Source organism: Pseudopodoces humilis, chromosome 1, assembly GCF_049639895.1.
Source record: "Pseudopodoces humilis isolate 2021_Gansu_Grassland_sample_001 chromosome 1, ASM4963989v1, whole genome shotgun sequence".
In the NCBI taxonomy this organism is placed as follows: domain Eukaryota; kingdom Metazoa; phylum Chordata; class Aves; order Passeriformes; family Paridae; genus Pseudopodoces; species Pseudopodoces humilis.
Window position 1 is genome coordinate 97,211,815 of NC_142200.1, and position 22,172 is coordinate 97,233,986.

The window sequence follows — 22,172 nt, forward strand, 5'->3', positions numbered from 1 at the left end:
TCAGAAAATGTCCTCCTATGTTCTTTTTCCATTGTCAAATCAGTTTCTATATTTATCTAAGTAAATTTGTTTGCACGTGAAAATCTGAAGTAGATTTAGATATGTGTGTTGTTCTTGTTAAATTGACTGATAGTTGTGATTTTTTTCCCTTTTTTGGCTTCTCTCTTTGCTGAGGATGCAGAAGAAAAAGCTAAGAAAGAATCAGAGGAAAATGCTGGTCAGGGAACAGATGAAAAGGAAAGAGATGAACAGGATGGGAAGCCAGGTGAAGATGTCACAGAAGCAAAGACAAAAAAGAGCAAAGAACCAAATCCCGGGGAAAGCAAAAGTGCAGATTCCAGTAAGAATCCTGTAAATGGCACCTGGCAAAGTGGTATGAGCACACATGAAGCCTATAAAGAGAAAAATGCACCTAGGACAGATAAGAAAATGTATCCTCATCATACTGTGGAAGAAGAGAAACAGCATGTCCAGAATGGTGAGTTCTCTTCTCCTACTGAAACATAAATCAGCCCTAAAACCAGTATCTCACCATCGTGATGGGGTAACCTGATGTCCTGAAAAAGCATTCTTCAGCCCAGAGTCTCTTCCTGAATATAGGCATAGTCAGCAACATATGGGAATCAGAACCTAAATTAAATTCCAAGTAGTGTTCTTCTGTAGATAGGGTTTAACATCCCTGCTTGGAAAAAAGGAAAAATTAGTTTTTTCATGGAACTGAAGTAGCCTGTTATGATACACAGCCTGGAAAGCTGAAAAAAATATTCCTGCTTCAATGAACATCTTCATTGCTTGAGTAACTGACAGAGGAGAAGCCAAAGTTGCCTTATAAACCCATTTTAAAGCAAATTAAAGGCATCTTTGATTTGAGCCTCAGATGGAAATATGTTTTGGAACAACCAGTTTTTCTCCTCTCTATTTTTAGGATTTATTTCATCTATCCTTCCTTTGCTCGGTTTATTTTTTATAAGGACAATCACTAGCCTTCATTTTTTGAGGGTTTTTTTGACAGAAATTTTATTCCAGTTATTTTAACTTGCTGTGGAACCGAGTTAAAATAAGAACCCCATTCTGCACCCAAAAAAAAGTGGAAAAAATGTCTGAAAATTCCATTAAACATTAAAAAAACTTATTCAACCGCAGAGATCACTTGTTTTTTGGTCATTTCACTGTCCTTTCCTGCACGGCTCCTGCTCTCTGGATCCAATATCAAAAAATGGCAGTACACCCACATGTATCTTTTCACAAACTTGGCTAGTACCATGCAGTCCAAAAGTAGTGGAAAAACCACTTAGAAGCCTCCTCTTAGAAAAAGACCGAATGAGCATTTAGGCTTTGAAAGTCCAGGCTCAAGTAGTGAGTTTAAATGTCAGGAGATGGTGAAAATTCTGTTTAAAAAATTCCTGATATCATTCTCAGGGTTGCTGGCTTTTCCCAGTAATTCCTTCATAATTAAGGGTTTTTTTTAGATTGGAAGGGCTGTGGGAATCAAAGCTGTCATTCTCTCTAATTCATGGGATTTTTCTTCAGACAGTGTTACATGTGTGAACAGGAATGGGACCCTCAGGAAGACAAAAAGGTCAGGGACATACGAAGTGCGAGTTAGTCTGCACCAGACTTTTCTTCTGCAATCCTTAGTTTTGCCTGCTTCTAACAATATGGGGATTATGTGTGCTCTAGTATAGATGTACAAAACACTCGCTCATGGTGAGAGACTTCTCCAGGGTCAAGCTGTTCAAGTATAAGCAGTTTATTATATGGGTAAAGGGAGGAAGAGACCTGTATCCGCCGCCAGCCTTGGCGTACACGTGGCCATGGAGGGAGAGAGAGCGGAGTGGGGAGAGCAAGAGAAGAGAGGTTAAAGAGAGGGAGGGGGAAATAAGAGTAAGAGGGAGAGAACAGGGAGAACAAAGGAGGCTTAAGAGAAAGGGGGAAACAAGAGAGGAGTAAGAGAGAACACAAGAGAGTTAAGAGAGTGGGCAGAATAAGAGAGCGAAGTTCTTGTTACAATACAATATATGCTTTTCTATAGTGAATATTCTAACTCCCAGTAACCAATCACTACGAGACACACCCACTAAAGAATTTACATATACCCTATAGGAACTACTATATTACCATACAGTGTTACATTTCAAACTCTAAAAGCTTCACAAATTCTTCTCTTGCTGCTTGACCTTTGGATTCTCTATCTGCAAAAGGACATTGTTTTATCAACAAGGATTCTCCTTTAGTTGGCGAGGCTATTGTTCTTTGGATATTTATTAACTAGCACTCAGTATCCCATGACTCAAAGCTCTCATTTCTACTTAGATTTTAGGCTTCATATTTTCAGAATCTTTTGCTACACAATCATATTCATTAGGTTTCCCTGTTTCATCCTCCCCAACACTCTACTGATTTTGTTAGTCCTTTTTTTGGCAATGTGTCTCTGCTGAAGGTGTCAAAAGTGCTCTGAAAGGAATTATAGTGATTTCTGGAAATTAGCGTCTTCCTCAGGAAAATAATTTCTGCTCCTTTATTTATGGGATAAGATCTTTATGAGGAACAATCACTGCAGAGTTTCTGGGGACTGATGAAATTTTAACATTCATATGCCTAGATTTACCACAGCTTCCTTTATGTCTGTATGTTAATATATCATCTAATGTATTTGTCTTATTATTTCTCTGCCTCTGTAATCTGTTTGAAAAGATCATTATGATCATTATTCTGCTCTGCTGCTGGCAGTATGACAGGGTAGATATTACACTACTCGAAAGTCCCCTTTTCATAATATTCACTGAAAGTTCAGAAATTTTGTTATCAGGTGAGTTTGAGATATGGGACTCTGAAATAGTGCATGTGTAGGTAGTCAGCATTTTTTCCTGCACACACTTAGCAACTTGTTTATACAGTGGTCAAAAAAGTTTTGTTAGTTCATCATTACCATCAGCTGTATGATGGTGGAGGAAATGCAAGAATACTTTTGTGCTTTTCTACGTGCATATTTGTTTCAGTTCCTGAAGACTGTCACCCTTTCTTTTTAAGACCACCTTCATCAGACACCTAAACCCTGTTGGATCTGCTCATAACCTCTTTGTACAAAGACCCCAAGTCAGTGGTAGTGTGATCAGCTGAGGAGGGTGCTGCTTGTCCTCTATTGTCTTGCACCCATTTTTTTTTTCATCCACACAGTGAGCTTAGGAAGATAAACATGAAAAGTTTTGAATAAAAACTGAACCGAACATGCTTTGGTTCCATCTTGTTAAATATTTTAGGGTTTGAAAACCATTCCTCTTTTATACTCTTTGATACTATGATGAAGCTTAATTGGAGAGAGAGACTGATCCACTACTGTACAAGAATAATGAATATGCTAATGGTTAAGGCACATTGTGGAAGAAGGAGACCTCATTTCTCTACAATTTTTCTTTTTTTGAGCTGTTCCAAAAATAAATATCCACTGCCTATGAGAATTTTGAAGGCAGATCGTATATATAATCTTTAACACTTAATGCCTTTAATCTTGATCCAAAGGCTGGGAAGTAGTTATAGTACCAAAAATAGTGATATAAATTGAATAAGCATCACTGTAATACAGCCTCACATTTACAGAATTCTGAAGTGAGACTTTTACAGCTTTTTGTTTTGAGGTGTGCATCACAAAAAGAAAAAGACCTTTCTTGTTGTTTGGACACTGCAGCTGAAATAGCTCTGTTCTGCCACAGCTTTCCATATAAGTTTTTATTTGATCTAGCATTTGGCATTCTCATTCAGTGAAAGGATAGTCTGGTAAGGTCTGATGTACTTTACTCTATGGCAAAAAAAAAAAAAAAAGAGTCACTCTTGGTTGACATTCCTTCATAAAATACACCCATCTTAAGTTGCTATTTTCATTCTGCATGAACCATTGCTCTGCCAAAGGCCTTGATTTTTTTGGTTTGCTACATAGACTCTAAAGGCAATGATCAATGCTAGGATGATTGTTCCCTGATACCAAGACAAACAAATCTGTGGATAAAGGAATCTGCTAAGAGAAAGAAAGGCAAAATTACATAGGCCTGTTCAGAATATGTAAGATGGTTCTTTAAAACAACCACTTATGGTGAATCCTTGCAGGATCTTATTTCTTTGGAAAGCATAAATGTTTTAGACTTCTAATTCTGAAATTAAGCTTATGATCAGGTTTCAATGGCCCACACACAATCAGAGGAATTGTACGGATTTAAAAGGATTTAAAACTTGTTTATCTTTAGGAGTTGGATATTTTTTTTTTGGTGCTTTGTTCTATGAAAATGTGTTAATTAAGTTCTTTTTGAACTCCGACCTTGCCTCCTAAGGAGCCACATCTCCTTTGGGTGTTGCAATTTCTTTGAGTTATAAATATTAAAATGCACTCTGTATTAAAATGCTGATAGTGTTTCTTATTGTTTCTTATTGCTTCTTTCTAGGTGAATTAAAGGAAGACAATAAATTGGACAGAAAAGATAAGTTTAGTGTGGGGGATGAATCAAAGAAAGCAGATGGTAAGGATAACATTTTATTGCATTTTTGACACCCATTTTTATATGCAATCTATTGTTTCATAAACATCTCCAGTTTATTCTAAAACAAACAAAAAAGTGTTGTAACCAGAAACAAACTTAACAGAAACAGTCATTAGATTTTAAAAAAGCCATTGAAGCATTCTGAGGGAAAATCATTCCTTTCACATAATGCCTAGTTCACATAATACTTAGTTCTGCTGGTAAGCCTTATCCATCAATTTTTGTGCAGTGGCTGAAAGAAAAATCCTGGATTACTAGAGTTGCTTAATGGGAAATGCAGATTTGTGAGATTCTACCCTTCTGACTTTCTTCAGGCTGTATTCTTCTGTCTATAAGGACAGGTTGCGTTGGACATGAAGAAAACAGATGAAAGAAAAATGCTGCACAAGAGGTTCTATTAAGGATGCTATTGAAAAGGGAGACTGCTGAAACATTTTTGAACTCAGTAGCAATACAGGATGGTCTCATGGGCATGTGGGAATAACTTAAATGGAGTCTCAGCCTAGTGTAGAGGTCCACAGATATTTTAGCAGCCTCAGCAATTTGGAAAAAAACATCTTGTCGCTCTATTGGGAACAGCAAGAAGAACAACACAGACTCTCTTGTGGAGTTGAACTGGAGAATTTCTCCCAGTTTATTGCCTCAGATCTTTGTTATAGACCGATACGTGAAAGTACAGAAAAGAAAACTCTTATTGGTTAGTAAACTAACACATCACCATCATTGGTCAGTGGGGTACACCACCTGTTGACCTTCTCTTGCAAGAAAACAAGGAACAGACAAACAGCACCTGCAAGGCTGTCTTCTATCTCTGAGGATTGTTTTAATTCCTCCTTATGATTTCCCAGGCCACTTTCTAAGGCAAGACTGAGAAAGTTATGTAGCCTGCTATTCCACAGGCACCGTGCTCCCTGCTTCACAGTTAGTGTCCACAACATCTCTAAGTTTTGCAGCGCTTTTACACTTTTGCACTTCCTCACCCGTGTACCACAGGTCTATGAGATGGTATCTGAACCCACATTGCTTCAAAGACAATTGCTGAATTATTAGGTAGCAAAATAAATGCAAACAAATTTTCTAGCATTTTCTTTGTGTATGTATCAGTGAAATTCACTGAAATGTTACTATTTCTAAATATAAATAATACAGTGCTTTGTTTTGATGGTTGAAGCCATCAAAATTATTTAAATTCCTACTGCTCTAGCAAAGCAAGTGGTATTTACTGCAAGTGGTAAATAGGATGAAAATATAATACCTCAACTAAACACGTAGAAAATTTTATCTAGAAGCATGTATTAATTTCAGACACATATTTATGAACTTTTTCTTAAGAAGCTCCTTAGTAACACTTGTTTAGAAAAAATCAGTTCTTTTGTTGAGAGGTCATGTTACTTATATACTTGAGTTAAATGTGTGTCAGGAAAACAGTCTTGAACAAGTACCAATCACAGCTCTTACTGCAGTCATGCAGAAATTAAGCAAAGATACTGGAATAACATTTGACTCCAGATTTTCATGTGTATGTGCAGTTCTGTATATAACTATCAAGACTCCAGAAAGATTAATGGGCAGAACGACTGCTCTCCCTGCTCTGGGGGGTGATGGCTGAGCAGCAGTTGTGCTGGAAGGCTGCTTCCTTGCAGGACCAGGTGAATGCAGAAACAGTGGGACTTTTTTAGGAGGACTAAAGAACACTCAGCCAAGAGAGTAGACCCATGACTCTCTAAGGAAAAGATTACATTTGAACACCTTCATTCTCAAGTTCTTAGAAAGATTAGGGCCACATATTAATTTGGGCTGGAGAACCAAGAAATGAATATCATACTAACTTAAGATTGAAGATTGAGGATGTAAATTTGGTTCTTTTCCAGTTGCTTATCTTTGGTGTTATTTATATTTGTATTTGCTCTCCTGTAAGAGATAGCTAAGTTCATCTCCTTAGGGAAAAGACCAGTACCATGGGGCCAGTTGATTACAGTGAATAAGCAACTCTAGCCATGCAAAACCAATTTGTAGGCTGACTGTTTCTCAGTCAGACAGTGTAGAGGCAGATTATAGATAATTATCTAATTGATAAAAATCAGAATAAATATTGTGAATTATGCACCTTAGAAAGAAAAACACTGGAATGGCGCTTCTGCTTTGCCAAATACTGCAGAACCTGTTCTGTCCATTAAACACTCCAGAGCAAATCTCCTTACCCACCATGTGAGGGATGTGGAGAAAGGAACATTATCCATGGATAATACATAGCTCTTTGCAGACTATTTACTTGAACATATGCTTTCTCTTGGGCTAGTGCATGGTCTTTCACACGTTACATGCTGGAAAAAAAGATTTAAGAATCAGAAAGATTGAGATTATGGCTATAATGTGCTCACCACATGTAATTTGCTGGTGGGTGAAATTCAGCCTGGACTTTTTTTCAGGGTCAAGGGTACTTGGGTTTTACAACCTCTGTTCAGTGTGTAGCTGGGGAGTATTTGTATTAAACAGGCCCATTTGTGTATGTTTAACATAAGAGCTTCAGCTTTCTCACCACTACCCTTTTGCATCAGCTGAAGTCCTGAACCGAACTGACAACACTGTCCTACTGTGTAGGCATCCTGCACCCAGAAAAGAAAGCTGCAGACTGTATTTTCCATAAATCTTTGTAGGATATGTATCCAGCTTGCTTTTTAAACTATTTACAAAGGAAACTATTGTAATATCTACTTATAGGCATACATACATGCCAAAATAATTCTAATATGTTTGTCCTTCTACTACCTGAGAAACCTAGTGACTAGAGATACACAGAAAATCTAGTCATGTTGACACAAAGATGTTGAAACTACATGTCTACCCTGTAGTCACAGGTGTGAAATGTAGCTTCATTCAGTGTCAGTTACCTTGAAGCTGCGAAAAAATACTCAAATGGGCATGCCTCCAGGAACAAGGATCAAACTCACTGTGTGAGGAACTATGTGTCTAGCCAGACCTTTGTATGACTAATTCTATCCAACTGCAATAAAGCTAGTTTGAGAGTGACTATGTAAGTTGCAGTCATATCTTGGATTTCAGACTTAGCTTCTTCAAAATCCTGTGCAAGTCTCTTGAATATAGACTAATCTTCTTCTCATGTTAATTTGATCATATTATTGGTTGGGAGTTTTTTGTTTATTTTTGTGGGTTTTTTGGTGTGTTTTTCTGTGGGAGATACTTCTTGTTACTCACTATTGTCCTTTTCCTTAGTTTCAAGAAAATAAATAAGGGGATGCCATTTCCCAAATAAAGATACATCCCTGTCAGAGACATCATCAGCACAAGTAGTTCATCAAGTATTTCCTGTGGGATAGAATATTAAACTTTTGAAAACTGTTGTTTTCAAATATTGTTAAATTTTGGAAAACTGAATTTTTCATGTGAAATTATTGCTTGGCAAGTCTTTGAATGGAAAATTATAAGCAGCCCCATGGACATAATTTTTCTTTACATTCCAACCTTTCTTTTTTTGAAATATTATTTTTTTTTCTCATAAAACTACAGCAAATGAGAAAATTATTCTTCCCCATTACAGACATTATATAAGGAAGAAATTTTTTACAGTTATTGTGGCAAAACATTGAAATATTATGTCCATTGTGGTGGTAGAAACCTCATTCCTGGAAACATTCAAGGTCAGGTTGAACAGGGTTCTGAGCAACCTGATCTAGTTGTAGATGTCCCTGCTTATTGCTGTGGAGCTGGACTAGATGACCTTTAAAGGTCCCTTTGCAATCCAAACTATTCTGACTGTATGATCCTATGATTAATGCTTTCACAGGTTGTTTCTACCACGTCCTCATTTTTTTTCTGGAAGGGAAAAGGTTCTGCAATACTAATGCAAAATTTTCAGTATAACTTCTTGTTTTGGAGAAAACACAGTCCATTCAATCAAATATACTCTCAGATACCAATTGTACACAAATAAAAAGTACCTTTTTTGTATGTTTGTCCTAGGAGTGTATTACTCTAGTGGTAACATGCATGTTTTAGCACGAAAATATACAAGATATTTGCATCTTCGACAGGTAGTACATGAAATGAAAGCCCAATGTGCTCTGGCTATGTGATGAGCAGGGCTGCCACCTCATGGTCAAATCGAAACCTGTGTTTTGACCGGTCTCTTTCAGTACTACTACGTTCTTCTATACAGTGCAACACACCAGAATAGAATATAGTCACTATAATATAATGTAATATGGTACTACATGCAACCTTTTTAATATTCGGACTATATTACATAGATGGAGGTTTTAGCTTTCTTTATTTTGATTTTTTTAAAGATAAAATGTTGCTTATCAGTAGTTAAAAGCTCTTCCTTTGGGTTCTTTACATTGCCCATGCCAACATGTAAAGCTGCCTAATTTTTCTTGATAATGATTTCTTGATCAGGAAGTGAAAAATTTTCTGATTATTAAGTTAAAGCCTTCATTTCTTTCTGTCCCAGCGGTCCCAAAAATCAAGTGGCAAAGTAGCTGGCACAGAATGTTATCTGACAATTCCTTTGGTATAGGAACATGGTGGTGAGAAGATGCCATGATGGCGGCTCCACAATTATTCTGAGAGAGCTGAATTAACAGGATTCTTCCCAGCTTCATTTGTCATAACTTCTCAACCATTTAATATTGCCTGTCCTTGCAGCTTTCTGCAAGATACAATCTTTGTGTTGATCTAGCCAAGACCACTACACAGCAATGACCACTAAGTAGACTTCTGATTAAATCCTGCTTATGTAATATTCATGATTCTGATGTTGTTTTAAAACAGGTTGCTCAAATATAAAATGAAAAACATTTGTCTATGTCTCCTTGAGAGACGTAAAAAGGTAAATTACAGGTCATATAAATAATGGTACCGTTTCTAATGCTGTTTCAAAAGATAGGATGATCTCTCCATTATTGTCAGAAGCAAAAAATCCATTTCAGTTTGTAAGGCAAACACATAGTATTTCTCCTTGCTGCTTGATAGTGTTCTTCATATTATGTGTCATAATTCAGCAGCACAGGCAAATTGGAATCTAACCGTAGTCTTAGTCTACTTATTAAAGATAGTTCCCTTCCTTTTCTCACTTCTTTTTTATGGCCTGTTACTTGAATTACATTAACAGCTATGGCCTCAAGTTACAAATCAGGAAGCCTTATTAGCTTCTGGAAAAACTTGCTTGAAACACAAAGGCACTTTGCCTTCCAAAAAGACATATTTCACTGTAATTTATCTCTGCTGAGCAATTGTTCCATAGTATTGCAGTATAGGATAACTGGAAGGTGGAATAACTTCTGTGCTTTTTAAAATCCTTCTTGTGCTCTTTTGAAAGAAACAGTTTGCTGAATTTAGCAAGTGGCACCTGAGGCAAGCTGGAATTTGCATAGAAGAATGCATTCTGAAGAAGGTTTTATGCAGTTTTAATAGCAGATGAACATGATCTTTGAAGCTAACTGCAAACCACATTGTTAGTATCTAGGGAGGGCAAACAGTACATCACCATGGTATGCATGCTTCGTGAGAATATAGGGAATATGTAGAAAGGTATCTTTTATAATTATGCAGATGATTTTGCAACGTGTCAGTGTGTGTTTGTCTTAAGGAAAGCACCTGGTTTTCCTTTGAGACTTTCATGTGTCTCTTTTTTAGCCTGCTCGTTATTATTCATAGGAGCCTAGATACATGGTCTTTAGGATGCTGGATTGCTTTTTTATTCTACTTTACATGAAGTCACAGATATATGTGACAAGCTGAAAACTGGGAATTCCATTTGTCTTGATTAAATATTTGGAATATTCAGGTGCATGGTGAAAAAAAACTCATCACTGGAGGCAACTTAACTAGGATTTTTTGAGTGGTTACCTTTATGTGAAACACTTTTCTGTGTTACGTCTGGTCCTTTACATATAGTTCTGCTCAGAGATGGCATTGTTGCATTGTTCCTCAGGGATAACATTCATGGTCCTAGAGACATGGATGAATGTTTAACTTACTTCTGTGCATTACAGAAATTCTTCCTTGATTTTCCACCATCAACTAATTTATTGCACAGTCAGGGAATACAGCTGTGATAATGATTCTATTATAATACTTATCCCATTTAGGAAAATTTGCCTGTGTGATGAAGTATAGAAATTTTCCACTTCAGCAGGATGAAAGTCCTCCTTGCGTCCAGCTGCAAGAATTATGTTTGGTACAGGGACAATCAGGCTTCTTTTTCTGGATGCAACACTTAGTCCTGAAAGAGAAACAAGATCATGTCTTCTCATGAGGAGAAGGAAGAATATGAAATGACTCCTCAAAAGAGACATTGCTGACATTTAGATTGTGTCTTCAACAAGTCACAGAACAACTAGCTTCCAATTTGACCATACCAGCTACAGGAACCAGATAGAACTCCTATGAGGTGTGGCATCCCACCCCAAAAGAGAAAGCAACACGCAGGTACCCAGATACTCGTGACTGAAAAGTGTAATCTTTATTACTTATAATCATTCATTGATCCATCACTAGGAAATTCATTATTTTCTCTCCTTCTAAACCGCTTCTTTCCTTAACTTCAAATCCTGGCACTTCCAGGCAATAACAAATGTAGAAGAAAATCAACAAGTGTTATTAGTTGAAAAGTGGGGTTTTTTTGAGTCAGGCTAAAGTGTTTAGGAGCTTAAGTCTAATTCAAAACAAGTGATTGTCAAAAACTGAAGACATATTGAAAAAATCCAAATGAGAATTTTTGCTTTGAAATGCTTTGAAATTGCTTTGAAATGGTGTTTCCCATTTTTATCCAGCATTAAGTAAATGGTAAACATAAGAGTTTTTTTTAGTTAGATGAAAAGCTCAGCTTGATCTTTTGTTTTCTCTCTATCCACCCCACTTCCCCCTCAAAAACCCCAGTCTCCAACAGACATTTATTTTGCCATGTGAGAAACGCATCAATTCCTTGTGTCTGACCCAGAGCTACGCATTATCCTAATTTTTTGTTTTAGTCACTCAGCCAAAGAAGCCCAGTGCTTATTACAGAATTTGAATTCACCTATTTGGCAGAAAACTTTGTTGGCTTTGATTATCCACCTTCCTGTGGAAGATTGTGTTTGACTTGCATGGTAAGGTTTTGACAGTGGGAAAGGCTGAAGGGGTGGCTTCTCTGAGAACCCGCTGAAGCTTCTCCCATGTCTGACAGAGCCACTCCTAGCCAGCTCCAAGATGGACCCACCCACCAAGGCCAAGCCCATCAGCAGTGCGTGGGAAGTCCTCCCCATGAGGAGGAAGGAGTGGCAGAGACAGTGTTTGAGAAAGTGACTCTAAACTCCATTCTCTGTCCCCATGTGCCATGTGGAGGAATAGGGAGAGAATCAGGAATAAAGTTAAACCCAGGAAGGAGGGAGGGGTAGGAGAAAGATTTGTTTTAAGATTTGGTTTTACTTCACATTAACCTACTCTGTTTTCATTAATAAATTAAATTCATTTTACCAAGTCAAGTATGTTTTATTTGAGACAGTAATTGGTGAATGATCTCTCCCTGCCCTTATCTCAAAACATGATCCTTTCCTTATATATTATCTCCCCATGTCCAGCTTAGGAGAGGAGTGGTAGAGTTGCACCTGGTGTCTAGCCAAGGTCAACCCACCGCACAACTCATCCCCCTTGCTCCTAGAAAAAGACTGGGGTTTTTGTTTCCAACCACAATGGAACATCTCTTTATGAAAACAATGATCTAGCTTCTACCCTAAACATATGCAGATGTTTGAATTATGTTTGATTATCAAATATAGAATAAGTTTTTGCACCTAATCTTCTAGGTGGCTTTATATAGTAAGTATCTAATTTCTTTCCTACATGCTTTATTCAGGAAACTCAGTCATTACTTGGTGTAACCAAACCTTTGACAGTGTATTCATTATATTTTTATCTGCTTTTATATATATTCATAATATGGTGGTAGGCAAATATTAAACCAAAACTAATCTCTTTCATCACTGATGTTATCCTAGGTCAAGTGGAATGCAAGCTGTCAAGCAAACATAAAACTCAACATCAGTGTGAAAGGGACTAGAAATTGTTTGATTTCATGAATGAATGATTTAGGCACAATTATGTGCAAAAGCTCCAAAACCAGGATACTTTCTATGCTAACGCTATTTCTTCTCATAGAAAAATTAATGTTATGCACTTGAGTCATGTGCTAAATTGGAGTGATGTTATTTAAATTCACTTTCTGAACAAGTATTCAAAACTTTTTCCCGAGAGCATTTATTCCTGTTTTCCCTTGCTTTAGAGAGAATGCAAGCACCTTCAAATAGCATTTTATTTTCTTTGAAAAAAATAATCACTCCAAAATTTCTCATCCATTAGACATACTGATAACAGAAATGAAATAACTTATGATGCATATTTCTTCATTATTTCATTGATCTTCCACACTTTGCTTCTTAACCCTCATAACATTGCATCTCTGGTGCAATGGAAGAAAGAAAATACCATAACTATACAGAACTTATTTCTTCATGGTCTTAATTATATTTGAAAAGGTTTCAAGTGGGTTTAATCGGAGACAGGGCCATCCAGTGCTGAGAACTGAGTACTTAGATTTCAACATCTTACTTTTATTTTGAGCAGTGGAAATACCTTCAATGGTGTTTTTCAGATGGAAAAGCTGCAGATTATGACTAATGCTATCACTTTAGCATTCAGGGAGAAAAGAAATACCCCGGTTTGGGGGAAAAAGCTTACGAAGAAAAATGGTCATTCCTTTACATCCTGCAGGATGCTGAGTGAGTCCACAAAGGAATTAAAAAGGAATTTAAAGTGGCAGATTTGGTGATCTGTCTCAGTAACTGCAAATACTTCTGTAATTTGTAGTCTTTGAGAAAGACTGGATTATTGATTGTGTGAGATGCAGTTACTCAGACTACTATTTCACCTCATTGTGCACTGCATCAGTAGTAATTGTTTTATGATATCAAAGGCTGTACAAGAATTTGCAACTTCTTTGTCATTTCACTCAGTGGCTGGATGTAGCTGGGTTCTGGTGGGGGAGCAGAGCTTGCAATAAATAATCTCATTTTTAAAAACCTATGCTTTTAATTAGTAGGGGTAGAAGCTACTTTCAAACAGCATGTCAGCTTTGCTATGAACACTTGAACAACCTTACTGGGCTAGACCAAAAGTCCTTTTAGCTGTCCATCACCTGCATGACAACATTCACAGCAGAAATCTTAATGAACAAAAACCAAAATCAGAGCAATGGGCATACCCCACTACCATTTTCTGTGTTCTAGAGGGCCAAGGCAGAGGTCAAATCTCTGACTTGGATACACTCTGATGGATTTTTCTTCCATTACTTTGTGTAATTATCTTTGGAGCTCTGATACTTTTGTGGACTGGGAACTGTGGCAACATAATTCAAAATTTACTTAGGCATTATGTGATAAATCATATCTTTTTATTCTTCTCAAATTTACTGTTTGACAAGTTTGTATGGTAAATTTCTTCTTGGGTTGTGAGAAACAGTTATTGTTCCCTTTCACATTCTTGGTGCCACTAATAATTTCATTTACTTTTTATTAGACTCTCTCTGGAGCTCTGTTTCTAGGCTAAAGAGTCATAGCATATGAACTTTGTGTATTGAACTTTCCTTCAACTGCAACCCTTTTGCTATCTGCTATTTTAGGATGTAACACTGACAGTCTGTGTTACACACGTTTATTGCAATGTGACAAGAGAATCTGAGTTTAATAAAAGTGAGATAACCTCTCATTTTTTCCCCTATATTTTCAATAGTATAGTAATGGATAATTGTGCTGTCATCTTGTGCCTCCTTCAGAATTAATATGGTTATAATGCTTCAGAAATTTGAGCAGAGAAAACAGGGACCATGCAAGAACCTCACAAACACTTTCATTCAAAGGGATTCAAGCAGGCTAAATAGTTTGTGAAAAAAATGTCAAAACCCCTGACCAAAGAATCCTTAGTCCACATTGTCCTGGAGTTTGCATTCAGCATTTGTTTTTTAAGGAGAGAAAAGAGGGTTTTCTTTTAATGCTATTTGAAAACCATAGGGCTTGGTCTTGGTCTTGTTCTGATAGCCTGACCTAGCACTGGATGCCACTGGGAGGTGTCTTTCTTGGTTTAAAAGACAGGTGCCTGCCAAGGAAGACGGAAACCTTCCTGGGATGGAAAATATAACTCCTTCCCTCCAAATTATTGTAACTTTGGCATTATGGTGCTTTCAGGCAAAGATAAGGGGAAAAGGAATAACAGCTCTTTACTATATATGTATAACAAGGCAGACAAACAACCACAAGGGCAGCAGAAGGAGCAGCAGCACAAGCCCAGTGACGCCTTCTCTGGGCCGCAGGCACTTTCCCCTCCGGTGCAGTTCCGGGCACAGCCGGCAGGGGGCGCTGGTGGCTCCCGGCCAGGCAGGGCGGGTGCGATGACTCCCCCGTGCCAGCAGGGGGCGCTGTGGCGCGGGCCTGGCCGCCTCTCCCCACATGGGCAATGGAGGCTCTGGTGGCGAGAGGGAGGGAAAAGGGGCTCCCCTTGTGAATTTTATGGGGAGCAGCTGGTCTCAGTGCCTCTCCGGGTGGTGAGCTGGCCCATAGCAGGAACCTTGGAGCAGCAGGCTTAACAGCCGAGACAGCAGAGACAACTGCAAAGGTGGCAAAGTGTAGCAAAAACCTCAAAGCCGTGGCAGGAGCCCCAGGAATCCAGGTGGATGAGTGGTGTTGAGTTAAAGTGTAGCAAAAAAAACCCAAATTAATGGCAGAAAACAGCAGGGGCAGGATGAGCCTGGGACGAGAGAGAAGGTGGAGTAGAGTGTTGTTTCAGATTTTCTCCTGGCTCTCATATCTCCTGTGTGATGTCCTGGGGATATCCACAGCAGCCAGACTCCTGCAAGCAGCCGGGAGATGCTCCCTCCAGAGAGGGAAAAGGGGTTGGGGTTCTGAGTTTCCCGTGAGGAAAGTACATGGTGAGGGTCCCCCCCAGTGAGATTGGGTGTTGAAAGGTCCCAGTTCAATGACCACTCTTGCTAGCAGAGACTCACCCATGGTAAGGAGAAGCAGTGAAGGACAAAACTCGGCAGTGGCAGCAAATCCTTTGGGCAACAGCAGTACAGCACCAAAACCACAGCCGTCTGCCCTATGATCCCCCAGAGAGAAAGAGGCCTGAGTCCAGCCTCTAGCCCTCAGCTAAAGCTTGTGGTATTTCTATGCTTCCCAGGAGTGCTGAGCTTCCCCCTGGTCACCATGCTCACTAAAGCTGCATTTTTCCTTGCTTCATTAGCAGGGATGGGAGGGGTTAAAGTTCTTGTAAGTGTGGATGGCATAGGAAGAGCAGCATGTGTTAGGTGGAATTCTGAGTTCTGTTTCAGATCCCTGCTGTTATTCAGCAAATCCTTTAAGAAGTTCAGAAATACTGCTCAAGTAAGTTATTTAGTCCACCTGCCTCAAATTATTACCCTTCCTTCTTGGTCAGTCTTTTCTCTTAAAAATGTGGCTAAGTAAAAGTGTCACAGGATTATTACGATCCTGTTAATGACAGTAAATCAGACTGAATATTTTAGTTGGGAAACATCACAGAAATATAGTGTTGTTATGGCTGTTAGTGTTGCCTATTGTAGATTATGCTGGAAATGTGACAATTCAGTCTAAATAAATCCAATAAAATGCTGAAAGCCTTATTCTTTAAAATGGTGTTGTCAAATTGCATCAGTGAGCAAGATTTTATAGTAGCAATTTACAGGGGACTATCCTGAAAGGAAAGGTTCCCCTGCTATCTTTGTGGTAGAAGATACCAACTCACTAGTAGATCTGTGCAGCCACTGTATATATTCATCACAGACAATGCAATCCAGCAGCAAAGATCTCTGTTCTGGCAGGCATTTTTCTCCTTTGCCCAAATACCATTTAAAAAAAAAAAAGAAAAAAAAAAAGAAAGAAGTCAGTATGTTATTGAGCACAAAATAAATTGGTTTCCTGAAAGGGACCAAAATATATTTTGATGCAATAATGTCTTCCAAGGCATGCCCAGCCCTACAGGTAAATTCATCTCTCCTTGGGCTGAATCTCCTTGGTTGAGACACTCTTTGAAATGCACTTTCAAACTCTGCTGATATAAGCATTGTCAGAATAACAGAAGCTAAACAGGGTGCCTGGTGCAATCAGCGAGCTGGTTAGAACAGCCAATATAGGGCAAAACATTAATGTTCCTATCTGAAACTTTTCCAGAGGATTTCTAGAGATGGTTATGAGACAAATTGAATAGGCTGTCCTCTTCAATTAGAAACAGCCCATTTTCACTTGAAATAACACAAAGGTTTCCTTGTCTATACTTTCTCAAGGAGATCCGTTTGTTGTGAAGATGCACATGTAGTATAGCTACACAGAAAACAGTTATGTTTGTACATTCAGGATAATATTAGTCAAATGCAGCCTAATTATGAGGCCAAGGGGTTATAAATGTTTGACAGAGGCATCAAGCAGCTTTTAAAATGCACATATTTTGTTACATCTTTGTTGCTTCTCCATACTTAAAGCTGTGATTTTCACTGAAAACTCAGTGGGAGAAAGGAGCTTTTAAAATGTAATGTTCTTTTGTGTTTGGAGCCTTTTCTTAATTTCAAACCACATGTACAATATCCTTGCCTTCATAAGCAAAAAGGTACTGAAAAAGCTGTTGATCAAAGATGATCAGAAAGCCCTACAGCAAAGAAACCTATTAAAATCTCTTGATCTGAGCATGCTGGACTCTGTTTTGTGATCTTTTTGATTCCTAAGTTTGAATTCTAGCTGGATTAGTCTGATCATAAAAGATTTCAATTTGTTTAGGACAGAATGGTATTTCCAGTTGTGCCCGTAAGAGGTATTGCCTTGGCGTGCCTCACCCTGTACCCTTTTCAAGAGTTAAGCAAAGCTTCAGTGCTTGCAGAGAATAAGGCTGTCTAAACTGATACCCTTATTTTACTTTCCCAGACTACCTACTACTTACCCCTTGGACAAAGCGGAGAAAGGCAGTATTTGACACTTCTCTATTTTTTTTATTTTTTTTTTTCCAGATACGGAAGAGTAAAAATACATTAAAAAAAGAGACTGCAAATCTCTTTCATCATTTTTTCTGACCTTCTTCATTCCTGTTCTCCTACTCCTGCAAAGACCAGTTTCTGGGAAAGGCATTAAACGACTTTTGAAACACTTCTCTCACTGGCTACTTCACAGCTGATGACTCTGGGTTCAAGGGTGGGGGGTCTTGTTTTTTTGGTTAATTTTGTTTGTTTGTTTGTTCTTGTATGTATGTTTTTTATTGTTGTTTTTTCTGGAAGTTATTTTGTTAGAAGGTCAAATTGTGATTTCATGATGTAAACAGTTCCATTTTTCTGGACAGGTCAAGCAAATTCTTCAGATGCTGTTTTTGCCCTTTGCTGTGCCTCAGCTTGTGAAACCAACACTAGGATGATACAAAAGAATATAAAAAAAACCCAACTAAACCAAAAATTCCTTGATAATAATTCACTTTTTCTTTTCACTGAAAGCCTTTTCCAATTGCTAGTAGACAGAATTTGATATCAGTTTTACCCCTGTAGAAGATTTTATTAATAAGAACAGTGAATTTGTAGAGCCATTTGACCATTTCTTGGGATTTGATATCTTTCACAGGTAATGATATGATAAATGATAATAAATGATAAAAAATGATAATCAATGATAAAAAATTATATCAATGATAAAAAAAATTTTCTTTCTAAACAGCAGTCAGACTCCCTCAACCCTTGATTTTGTTCTTTTTGCAGTTAGGAAAGGAATAACCAATGAAAGCAATATTCTCTTGGGGAAAATTTTGTTGTCAGACTCTGAACATGTATTAATGTATGGTGTGATGTGCCTGCATAACTTGATATTGCAGAAAATTATCTGTTTCCCACATTTTTTCATGGCCCACTAGTAATAGCTGTTTGTCCAACCTGAAGATCTAGGAGAGGAGCATCAGGGAATCACATGGACCAATTTTTACTTTCATCTCAGTTTGCTTTGTCATCATTGACTGAATGGACAGTCCAATGAAAAGGAAAAGCATTGTTGTATAAGGATGGACAGAAAAAAAACCAAAATAAGAATGTATGAGGAACATCAAGCACATTTGTTTTTCTGGCTTGGGATCTTAATTGGAATTCATCTAATTACAAGCAATTTTACATGTTTATATGGAAGTCAAGACATGTACATACATATACATACAACTTTTTTTGCTGAACAGCTTGCTGTTCAGGATAAGATCTTGCTGTATTATTCATATATGTATTTTTAAAGGAATCAAACTCCTGTCATGAATCTTTTCTATTTTTTCACATGCAAAACAGTGGCTTAGGAAGATAGTAAATCTTTAGTATTTCCTTTTCATGTTCAAAAGCCCAGAACTTTGCAACCAGAATTTGAGTCTCTGTTTCTTCTTAAGCACTACATATCTAGGGAGAAACATCCTGTGACACTATCTAAAATTACAGCAGTAAGGTCAGATTAAATCCATTTTAAAAGTGGACACATTTTTGCTTAAGAGTGTTTAGTATCTGGGATTTTCATTACTGAGGCTAGAGATATTTTAAGGGTTATTTTTTGTACTCCAGTTCGAATTTTTTCAAAGACAGAAATTTAAATTATGTTCATGCTGTGAAAACGTTGCACTTCAATCATGTGTTTTCAGAAAGAAGAACAAAAATAATTATTGAAGTTTTTAGAACTCTCAATTGGCTTCACTGAACCAGCTCATTTAAATGAAATATAAGGGGACATAGTGTTCCCATTTGTGAGTTTGTGGTTCAATAGTAGCTCTGGTGTAAATTTCTGAGGAAAGTGAAGAGCTGGGAGGACAGTGGCTCCACCATCAACTCTGAGTGCATTCCATGTTGGGACAGGCTGTGTCACCTCTTAGCGGTTTTTGATTCCTGTTTCCCCTCCTCCATAAGCATTCAGCCCCAATGAGACTAGCAGAATATGAATTCCAGCCCTGAGCAGGTTCTTTGAAGGTGCACTCATGAAATAATAATGCTGAACTAAATACTACAGTGGTGGCAGTCTGTGCTTTGTTCTTCATGGAATCAGGGAAAATACACTCTTACCAGTGTTTGGTCAGGGGTGCAGAGTGATTTAGTCTGATTTTTTAAGTTACTCTTACCTTTTACAGTGGCTGAAGATGCCTTAGATTATGCACACTAGAAAAATAACATTTTTTGAAAAAAACTATCCCTCCCTCCCTCCCTCCCTCCCTGCACAGGCACAAAGGTGTGAAATCAGGCTGGAAAACAGTTTTCCTCGATTGTTAGAGTTATTCACCATTAGCAGGAGCTAATAAAGGAAGTGGTAGATTTGATGTCTTTTGGGGGCTGCAAATCAGTCTTGCCATTCTAGAAGAGATGCTACAGGGAAAGTTACCGATCGCAGCATACCAGCGTACAGGAAAATGCTTTTTAATACACAGACAGAGATAGACCTTACAGTCTCCTCCTTCTATTTGTGTAAACTACAGTGGATTATTAGTAATTTTTAGATTGTTTTTGTTGTAATTTTAAAAAAGTGAAATCTATTAGCTGCGAAAATACATAAAGTGAAAGTGAAATCTAGAAATCAAAACCCTACAAAGAGACTGGACCAGGTGAAAGCATCTATTATAGGGTTGCCTCCTTACTTTTCCCCCTTATGCTCCTGAAACACTCTGCAGCCTTGTGCTGGTGCATCATGGGCCAAAGTATGGTATGTTTAGACACCTCCCAGTTAAACTAGAGATCAGCCACTGTGCAAATGTGTAAAATATAATAAAAAATAATGATCAAAAAATACATAGCTGCTTTCTCTTATTTTATTCCACAAAGGAATCTATCAGAAACTGGAAAAAGATTAGGTGTTCATCAGCTAATGGCCTATGTTTATAGTGTGAGAAAGGATTTCTGGTTTTACATCTTTACCTAACTTTCCCCAGGTGTATAGAAATTATGTTTTCAGATGCCTTTCTTTTCCATCCTCAATAAAACTACACAAGGAATGAATAGGCCAGAGATTCTGCAAGTATTGGGTCCATACCATTTGCCTCGTGCTGAAATTTTACAGCATTATGTGGGAGCGCCCATTTGTAAGCACAAAGGAGTCTCCTGATGCCAGAGTGCTTTTTGCAGAAGCCAGCACAGGTTAGGAAGCTGTGTGATAAAGATGACATTCTTTCACATCTACACAGAGACTGCTGGTGCTCTCAGAAAGTTCTGCCTAGCTGAAAGAGCATTACATGTCTTCTGCTTCCCAGAAACTGATGTATAGTTTGAGAGGAAGAATCCAGGCACTTTCCCCTCCTAAAACAGAGAGGATGCCATTGCAAGTATCAGTGTTTTGTTCTTTATCTGGGACTTCCATTATCAGGGAACTAGCAGACCTTGGAGTCATGGTCACATAGTGCTTGAATTCCTGGGCACACTGTAGAAAAAAAAGTGTCATTATGTTCTCAGAGAATCATAGTATTAGAATAGTTTGGGTTGAAAGAGACATAGAGGATTATATAAAAGCCATCTATTCCAAACTCTTCTGCAATGTGCATCCTCCACTAAGTCAGGTTGCTCAGAGCCTCATCCAACCTGAATGCTTCCAGGGATGGGGCATCTACTGCCCCTCTGGGCAACCTGCTCTAGTGTCTCACCAGGGACCTAGTGTTTCATTGCATCCTGCTAATTATTTAAATGGCTCAAAGAGCAACAGATTAGGGATGCCACTAATATTTTCCAAGTTTGAAAAAAAATATAGATAAGGGAAGCCAACCTTTTTATTTTTTCCTGGTAATAAAATAGGCAGTAAATAAAAAAAAAAAAAAATCTGCAATTTTAGAGAGATTTAAAACATTTCAGATTTGACAATCTAAGCAGACTGAACCTAGCTACAGCCTTTTGTATAGCTCAGGCTGGAGTAAACACATTCCTATTTATACAGTAGGATATTTAGCATCAGAATGAATCTGACGTTTGGGGACCTGATTCCTGATGGGTGAATTAAGGAGGCAAATACCTTTTTCTAGGTGTTTCTTTTTTCAAGCATAAATTTTGTGGTTGGACAGAAGCTTTCCAAAATGTAATTGGTTATGCTAGAGAGGAAAGGTGTATGCTGGTATTTTGCAAACTATTCTTTGGGTATAAAAATGTTTGCATGTGTACCTAACAAAGTCTTATAAGCTCAGTCTGGAAGCAAATATATTTCAAATTATATGGCTGATAATGCTATGCTGCTTTGAAATCAGAAAGACCATAAGCTCACCTAGCTAAAGGTAAATGCTACCTGAATTTGTTTGTAATCCTTGCAATTTCTACAATGGCTCCCAAATCTGTCTTTCAGTTGAAAAGCAAAATAGCCTATTCAAATTAGTAAAGGTGGAACCTGAGAAGTATAGTACTTATTTTCCTTTAAATAGAATAAAACAGTTTATTTCCAGGAGCTTGTGAGATGGTCTTAAATATTTATTTTCTCCTTTTCCTTCACATTTCATTTTGAAATAATGAAATTCCTCATCCTTTGATGATCTATACCACAGATTAGCCATTTATACTCAGAAAATGAAAGCATTATCAAGTCCTTTTCTTTTACACTATTTAAACCCATCGCCTCACTTATT

General features: G+C 37.8%; 1 protein-coding gene across 4 annotated transcripts in view; it reads left to right on the top strand.

Annotated features, from left to right (window-relative positions):
* The window catches only part of PDE1C (phosphodiesterase 1C), a 198,448-nt gene extending 178,108 nt beyond the window's left edge, over positions 1–20,340 (top strand). For all 4 annotated transcript variants that reach the window (XM_088060783.1, XM_014258682.2, XM_014258683.2 and 1 more), the window contains 3 exons: positions 182–478; positions 4,434–4,508; positions 17,593–20,340. In XM_088060783.1, the coding sequence (XP_087916909.1) occupies positions 182–478; positions 4,434–4,508; positions 17,593–17,606 (386 nt within the window). In that variant the 3' untranslated portion in view covers positions 17,607–20,340. The remainder of the gene's footprint in view (positions 1–181; positions 479–4,433; positions 4,509–17,592) is intronic.
* Positions 20,341–22,172: the final 1,832 nt, after the last annotated feature.